This window comes from Clarias gariepinus, chromosome 16, assembly GCF_024256425.1.
Source record: "Clarias gariepinus isolate MV-2021 ecotype Netherlands chromosome 16, CGAR_prim_01v2, whole genome shotgun sequence".
Lineage (NCBI taxonomy): Eukaryota > Metazoa > Chordata > Actinopteri > Siluriformes > Clariidae > Clarias > Clarias gariepinus.
Genome location: NC_071115.1, coordinates 13,054,343 through 13,063,367, shown reverse-complemented (window position 1 = coordinate 13,063,367; position 9,025 = coordinate 13,054,343). Strand labels below are relative to the sequence as shown.

Below are 9,025 nucleotides of genomic sequence, written 5' to 3'. Positions count from 1 at the left end.
ACTTCTTATACATATAAATTGGTGAATTTAAATTGCAAAGGAATAGAAATGGTAGTAAGACCACCTTAATTGCTATCTAAGAAAACTAAATGGCTGTTTTGGGGCTACACAAAAATTTTTGTGTGTAGTACTACCATGAACCAAGCAGTAAAGTATCACTGCACATATCAAATTACGTGTTTTGGAGGGATCTCCTTTGAAATTAATTACAGCTTATCGTGATACAGAAAAAATAACTAGCAATAAAATTTTCATAATGGAGAATTTTTTATACTATTCTTATAATTATTGTTTGCAGAACATCTGCTAAAAAAAATGCTAGCATTTAATTATCAAATTATACATGCATATTCTTGACATTTGACATTTAAATTATTGATTTCAATCAGATCCCTATTTCTGGTCTATATTTTGAATGCCACAAACTATTTGGACCCAGATGTCAGTTTCAGCGGTCATAAAAAGTTAATGTTAGTCTTCTACCAATGTGGAAAAGGAAAGAGTTCACTCAAAACCTAGAAAATTTAGCTTTGAATTTTTCCAAAATATCCCTTAAACTGTAGCTCATTAATGACAGTATATGTTGACATATTTTTCCAGTACTCAGATCCACACCATAGTTTCCACTCAGCTACAAGATTGGTATTAGAATTACATTTGCATTATCTATTGTTTATTAATGGTTAAAATCAACTGAACTAAAAAAATGTTGGAAATACATAACCCTAATAGGCAACTGAGATCAATAGGTTCTATTAAGTAATCAGAGCCCAGAATTAGGACAGAGCAAGGTGAGACAGCATTGAGCTATTCTGCTGTGCTGCACTAAAAACAATTTGTTGATGTCATATATGCACACACTTTCACTTTTTTTTTAATGAAGGCTAATTCATGACCTGATCTGTTCAAAACCTGTAAGCAATTTTGCTGCCACTTTAGCTTTAGCTTTTACGTTATTTCATTTGATTACCAAATTTATCTTTATTTTTGATTTTATATTTACTATTGTTCCTAACTATTGGTGAAGGAGTGAATTGTATAAAATTGGTTTACATCAATAAATTTGTCTGACTTGCCTTGCCTTTTTAATCACGTTGATGAAATACCTCACCAGCTACAACTGATGTGAAATTTCAAGATACTATAAAGCCATTAAATTATGTACTGGTATGAAGGTTTGTTTGTACAAACCTTGAAAGTAATAGCACATGAAATGATTGCTGTGGTTTAGTGAGCTGTCCTGATAGGTTGTCCAGATTGTTTGTACTACAACCTTGACTTTATTTCACATTACCAGCATATATACACAATAAGCTCAAATAACATGCAGTTTATAGTCTTACTATTAAATCCTTCCTCTCAATGCGCCTCTATGGTAGCTAAAAGATCTTGTTTTTAAAGTCCCACGTCGCTTGTTTATTCTTTTTTACACCACTAGGAGAATTAATATGTAGCCAACACACTGTAGCTAGACGGCAGATCCAGAAACAAAATTATACAAAATGTTGAAGGCTCTTAATATGCTATATACTGCAAATGCATTTTCTAAACTTTTTTTTGTTTACAAACCGATGAATCACGGCTAAATTCTAAGACTTCTCGTCATAAACTTATATGTCGGTGAATGCTGGTGATTAATTAAACTACAAAACAACCAAACTAATTAATCTGTTCTTGAATTATAATAAAATAATACGAAAAGTTAACTTTGTGAAACGTTTCGACTGAATGCATTCTAATCTGGGAAAGTCAGTAATGCCATTTATAGAAGAGCTCAGAACAGAGGTGTAGATAATGGGGTGAAGTATGTTGGTGGGGCAGGGCAGAAGAGGTTAACACTGCACATACACAGTGCATCTGAGTGTATACGTGTCCAATGACATTGTTCTGCGCTGGAACTGCGCAGCAATAATGCTCATAAAAGGTCAAAGGAATCGTCATCACGAGTCAATATTTTACCCAACCAAACGTCAAATGAACGGCCTTCAACTTGTTTTTTCGTATTTTATTATCTACCAGGTGTTATAAGAACAATCAATATAGCCAATAGGTGGTATATATTTTCAGTAGTTCCGAAACATACTAGTTAGCTACCTATGATTACATTGCTATGGCACAAAATCATATGAACGGACAACTAGCAATACAAACAACATTTAAAAAATTACCTTCAATTTTTTTTTATGTATTTGTTTCTTTGGCTGGTTTGGTTTGTTTTTTGTTTGTTTGTTTGTTTGCTTTCTCTCTCTGAATTGATGAGGGCATTAACAAGATGGCCAATCCTATTGGAGAAAACTAGATAACTAAAAAGAAACGTAACCTACGGGAAGTTGATAAAGAAGGCAAATCAGTCTGCCATTTGCTGTGCATACCAGTGCATAGTGACACTATATTGTTTTATATCAACATTAAATATAGAAAAAGCAATGTATATTGTAAGATCTTCATTACATTCTTTCAATTTTATGTTGAAACACAAACAAACCTGCTGAGATACTTGTAACGCGTAAAATTGTGACTGGAACAATCAAGGACTCATTTGAAATAGCTGTCTAACAAGGTCTGAACTTTTGCCCGAACGACTATCCCTTCTACTAGAAATGCGACACCATAGTAAACATACTGACAAGTAACAAATTACTGTGGGCGTCATATTGTTCTTTGCTCTTGTCTTTCCATGTACCAGTGAATGAACACCCAATATTCGAAATCCTCCGACCACCTCCTTTGTGCGTGGGTTTTATGAAGAGGGGCTTTGCTGAACTATTGTCACCAATTAATGATTAGCTGAAACTTTTCGGTCACCCGCCGACGCTTGTCAAGTTTTTTAAGGGTGGACCAAATCAACGAGGTGTAACAGACTCCAAGGTGCAAGAGGATGACATATTTGCTGTAAAATATGGACCAGCAAGTAAAAAAATAAATGATGGCTGGATAATTTACTAGGCGATTATCCATGATAAGGAACAGTAACAGTTAGCAGTTTTTACACACATTTTCATCTGCTAGGACTTAGAAGCTCTTTTCCTGCTGCTCCTGTCTCAGCCCAAGCCTTGCTGTCCGCCTAACCTATTTTTCGTAACAGATCCGTCTAATAATCCAATAAAACTGCCCCGAAGCCTACCCTGACCAAATCTAAGTACAGAAATTGAACGCTGCATAAACCTTAGGTAAAGTTAGTGGAAATAGGACGCTGGAATTTAGCTTTCCATACTAAAGTTAAATAAACGCTATACCATTTTATTCAGACTAGCCAAATAGTATGTCTACGGTAGTATGAAGGCCTAGAAGGAAAAATAGGAAGCCGGTTAAAATCTCAAAAGGACGGTTGTCCCTTTCTTCGTTTCTTTCTCTTCTTCGGGAGAGCCTTTCACGAGGGTCTTGACATATTCGTGCTGTTATCAGATTGATGGGCCAGTTTGATTGAAGTGGCTTTGTCATGCAAATGTCAAGCGCGTGATGGATGGTCACCGTGCGCTGACAAACTTCTGGAGGTCCCCACACCATTGGCGCCGTGACGGCTCACGTGATCAGCAGCTGAGGTATAGATGTGTTATAGGGAAGCAGGAGGAAATACTCTGGAGGTAATCATTTTCGTTTTCCCTCATGACATACTGCTGCGAGGTTGCAGCACGGACTATTTCAAACACGCGTCTTTCTTCTCTTCGCCATTAGATGCGCATGGACAATTCCAGAATGAACTCATTTTTAGAGTACACAATTTGCAACCGGGGAACGAGCACTTACCCCACAAAGTCTGGATACCATCATTTGGATCAGGCTTACTCGGGCCCCTTTCAGTCCGGTGACAGCTATAACTCTGATGGACGACTTTACGTAGGGGGCAGTGCGCCGGCAGCCACGGCACAACATCAGCACCAAAGTGGAAGCTACGTGCATCACCAGCACCAGAATCAAACCAGTGGCACGGGCCTCTCAACTTACGGTAGCACAGGCTATGGAGCGCATGCCTCTGCCACCCCGGACTATGGCCATCAGCAGTATTTCATGAACCACGAACAGGATGGAATGTATTATCAATCTTCTGGCTTTGTTGCCCCAAGTGTCGGTCCTAATTACGGGTCCTTGGCCGGTGCGTATTGTAGCACGCAGGGAGCAGTTCCGGCGGCGCCATATCAACACATGAACGGCTGCGAAGGCCAGGACCACCAACTCCTCTACAGCCAGGGTACTTACGCTGACCTATCATCCTGCCAGCAGAAGGAGACAGGGTCGGAGCAAATGCCAGGGAAAACCTTCGACTGGATGAAAGTTAAAAGGAACCCTCCTAAAACTGGTGGGTTGGTTTTATATTTGTTCAAACGACACCGGAACTCCTATATCGGTAGTAGAAATAAAATATTATTGCATTTTGTGCTTAGTGTATTTCTAATGTTTAACTACTTGACTTTTATTTCTTTGATACACAGTGCGCATATGGGCCTAGCTGTGTCTGGATGCCCTTATGTGCATATGTATTTAACAGCTTTGTTGCCTTGATTTTGCTTTGGTCCTCTAAGTTAGCCTAGTTTTCGCTGGCTTTTTTCATTTATCTTCTTTACCCCATAAACAGACTGTCAGTTATCCAAACACTACCCTGAAAACACAGGGACTATTCTGACTCTATACAAATAGGGCGTTATTTGGGAGATACCGAATTATGGCCAGTGAAAATATCCGGACGTGAACGTGAATTCACTCACAAATAATATAGGCTAATAAACGTGTATGTGAAAATCACTGTTGTGAGTTCACCATACTTGGTCAGAATATTACTACTGTCTTTTGTTATTGAAAATAAGCCATTTAATGTGCATTATTTAAATTATTTTTTACTTTTCACACAGCAAAGGTAGCAGAGTACGGCCTGAGTCCACAAAACGCAATCCGTACAAACTTCACTACAAAACAGCTTACAGAACTCGAGAAAGAGTTCCACTTTAGCAAATACCTGACACGAGCTCGCCGGGTGGAAATCGCCGCTACACTTGAACTGAACGAGACACAGGTAAAGATTTGGTTCCAGAATCGACGAATGAAGCAGAAGAAACGTGAAAAGGAAGGGCTTGCTCCTACATCAGCTACATCCAAGGACTTTGACGAAAACTCGGATCATTCTTCAACGTCTCCAGGCACGTCCCCAAGTCCAGAAACCTAACGAAATAGTAATTAGGGCCTTGATATGAACTACAGATCTTTATAATATAAAATAATAGTTCCTTAAACATTCCAAATCGTGTCGAACATTGATATTGAAATAGGACACAGGTTATACATTTTATTTGAACTTAATTGAATGTGTTCCAATTTCAGTAGGTTAATTCAGGGTACGCAAGCTCCGATTTTCATTCAAAAGTCGGTAGTGCACTTTTAGCAGCTTTACAAGTCTGTAAACGAATTTTTTTAACTACAGAGAGTATGTAAGGACAGAATGATAACTTTTGTATTGTTGTTAATTTTTTCTGAAAATGTAGATATACGTTAGTGAATTGTTTGTACTAAGTTCTAAGGTTTATTCGTCATAAGGTTTAATTGGGCCGTTTGCACTATACGGTTACAACACTGGCCTTTTCGGCACTGATGCACCTCACACTGTTACTCCTGTAATCTCAACAACGACTGATTGAATCGTTGACTGAATGAAATAATTTTTATTCTTTGTTGCTTCATTTTAAACCGTAAATTGGAACACAAAGTGCCATGCATTTAACGATTCAGAAATTTTGTAACCCGAGAAAACAGGATGGATTAGATAGCGTTATTTTAATTTCATGCCACAAACGTTTTGAGACTTGTAGTGTGCTGTTGTTATGTATAAATACAGGGTTATTACGTTTTTTTTTTTTTTTTTTTTTTCGTCTAAAACGTTTAGATAATGATATAGGCTATATTTTTTGCTGTAATCACAGACTGGCTGAGTTTTATTAGTTGGTCTGTTTGTTGTAATGAAAGCCCTATTTCGAATATGTGTCTACCTCAAATAATAATTATTAATAATAAAAGTATTTTGGTCATTTACTTGGTTCAGAAAATGTTTTTTTCAGCTCTATAGCATATATTGGTGATTTATCCATCCTATTATTTTCAGTAACTGCTTTGTTTGGCCATGGGCCGTGGTAAAACGGGATCTGTGCACTAAAAAAATCCTTTAAATAGACCTATAACCATTAAAAATCATTATATCACACACACACACACACACACACACACACACACACACACACACACACGCGTGCGCACACCACTTTATCGAGACAGTGATGAAGTGAGAACCAGTCGCTGTTGTCCTGCAGGTTTGCGATGACCTTTTTACCTCAGCGCCCCTGAGAGCTCGAAGCAAGTAAACAAACTGGAAAACACTCTGTTTCATTGCCATTAGCTGTAGCAATTTTAGAAAAATAAACTAAAGTAATTGTTTGGTTATAATCTTAGTTTGAGAGAGATTTATAAACAGATTTCAACAATGAATGAATGATTAGGACTGTGCATGATTGCTGGTGCATTCAAAAGAAAGCAAACATTCTTCTGAATCCCGAATGTCCACCAAAACGAGTAGTCAAATGAACAGGGAATAATAAAAAAAAAAACCTTAAACGCGCAATGTTTTACAGGAAACACAGTTTCTTTACAACGAATTTAATTAAATGTTCCCTAAAACAATACTTTTGATAATACTAATTTGAAATCTTACACATTTGTTTGGTTTGCAAAATCGTTCATTTTTTGGTAAAACACTTAATACAAAGGCTAAAGTGTGTGACACACAAGTCTCTTAAATCACAGAATAACTTGTGCATTAACCCTAGCGAGGAAGGGCTTTTTGGCCATCTGCTTGCGCAGTTGGTGTGGATTTCAGTCACGCTGTTCGGGGCGTTTGTCCTCCCCCCTGCCCGCCCCCAAAACGAGCTTTGATCACATTGCCGTTCCCCGTGGTCAACATCCCGAATCTGCATTGAAACGCAAAGAAGCCAAAGCAAACGAACCCGGGTTTACCCAGAGGTCATCGTTAAATTCAGTAAAATTAACTCTTACATAAATTAACTCATCCAAACCAACACATTTTGTTTCGTTTCTACAGTTTAAATGTAAAATGCGGAAAAGTTATTAATTTGCACATTTTATGCACACACACCTGAGTAAAAAAACTTTAAACACTTGATAAAATGTTAAAAAAAAATATATAGTCACTTAACAAGTATAGGTATAAAGTAAAGTCATGTCTTATGACTTAAGAACAAATTTTTTATTCCTGCAATTTCATTTGGAGATATTCTAGGTCCTGGGATAATGTAAACATTACTGTGGTAAATAAAGTGCAAAGCACGGCTGTGAGTGAAAAGTCGACACATGCATGTTATTTAATAGAAAATCTTTAAATCTTTAATCTCAAATATGAATTATACAAGTAGCCCAGTCCACAATGCAATTTCTGAGTATGAGGTTAACGAACATACTGTACATAATCATATGCATATTTGTAATACTCTGACCACCAGTACAACATATTTGCATATTTACACAACTTGCACACAAATCAACTATTCTTGTATATAATAATAATCATAATAATTATAATAATACAATCTGATTTGTTGCACTTGATTTAATTGTTGGATGGACAGTATTTTTGTATTTTGCTTACTATTCCAGTTTTTTTCTATTGAACAACAGGACATACCAAAAATTAACCTGTTGATAAACCTGTTACACCGCCTGACCAAAAAAAAAAAAAAAAAGAACTTAAGATTTCGTTCCATCACATTTAGCATTGATTATTCCGTGCAGTATGGCTCTCATTTAATATGTGAAAATGATTCATCATGATCATTTCACAATTTGAAGCCGTTTTTGTCTTTAAGTGGACGCCATTCATTTTTTCCTGAACACATTTTTCCTCACGAAGTTGATGGTTTAGCATTGTCCTTTCAGGTTTTAATATTGAGTTAGACGATCCTTAACATAGTTTCTGGAACTTAAAATCTCTTTAGTTGTTTTCTTTGCTTGAGGCCAATAATTTGCGGGGGTATTTTGGGCACTGGCAGTATATATAGCTTTTAGCTTAATGTATTATATTCTGTTTAGGAAAAAGAGGGTTTGAGTGTAAAATCCATCAGACGCATGTTAAAAATGCAGCTCCAAAAAAGTGTGCACCATATGGTAATACTGTCTGAGGAATAAAGTCTAATAGATAAAATGGCCAGTGTTACGGCAGAGCTCTAATATTGCATATATATGTTAATTTTGAACAATGTAAATATATAGTCATAGAGATAATATCTTGTCCCGCTTGTAATGAGATTAGTTGCTTGAGATAAGTTTGAAGCTGGATTTATTTAACTGATATAAGCTACTTATAGCTAAACTTAACGGAAGAATTCTCTATAAGCACAAAAAATGGTCTCAGCAATGTCAGCATAAGCTTGAGGACTAAATGATTAAGTCTAGTCGTTATCCGATAAATACAACCTTAAAGAAACTATTCTTATTCAATGAGAAGAACAATTTTCCACCATTGAGAGCTCCTTAAAATTAGACATCAAATTCAAGCTTGACCAACGGGTGTATTACGTCACATCCGAAACATATTTGGTGCCTGGCAGGTGAAAGATTCGTGCGTGAGTTCAAAGGGTGATGACAAGAGGTGCTGCAGAAAGAGCGCAGAGGGGTCAGGAACATTTTAGGATATTTTTTTCACGAACATTCGGGGAAACGAGTTTTGCCAAAATTCTTTCCCTTCTCCCTTTCGTGGCCTCCCTTTCTCCCCCAAAGTTTACGTTCGCTTGACAGTTCGATTTCATCCCCGAGTCCTCTGACGGACTGCCTCAATATTTATACAGGCGGATCGGTTTGCCCCGAGCCTTTCCTCAAACAGCTGAGGCCTGCCAGCTCTCCCCCGGATTTGGTTCACGAAAAGTTCAGACCCAAATGAATTCTCGCGAGCAGTGGGTCATCATGTCAGGAGCTTCACAGCTTCCATCTCGCAGGGGTCAAACGCAGGTTTCTGCCATCACCTCGCGCCCCGAGC

General features: G+C 37.5%; 1 protein-coding gene across 1 annotated transcript; it reads left to right on the top strand.

Annotated features, from left to right (window-relative positions):
- The first annotated feature begins 358 nt into the window (after positions 1-358).
- Positions 359-5,970, top strand: hoxb1a (homeobox B1a). The gene is made up of 2 exons (XM_053515116.1): positions 359-4,297; positions 4,848-5,970. Exons 1-2 carry the CDS (start codon positions 3,676-3,678, stop codon positions 5,156-5,158), a joined length of 933 nt encoding a protein of 310 aa, XP_053371091.1. The 5' UTR covers positions 359-3,675; the 3' UTR covers positions 5,159-5,970.
- Positions 5,971-9,025: the final 3,055 nt, after the last annotated feature.

Excerpts from the sequence above, each read along its gene's own strand:
- hoxb1a (XM_053515116.1), top strand. The coding sequence starts at position 3,676 with ATGCGCATGGACAATTCCAGAATGAACTCATTTTTAGAGTACACAATT. Across the intron at positions 4,298-4,847 it reads AAGGAACCCTCCTAAAACTG|CAAAGGTAGCAGAGTACGGC; the intron begins GTGGGTTGGTTT and ends CTTTTCACACAG.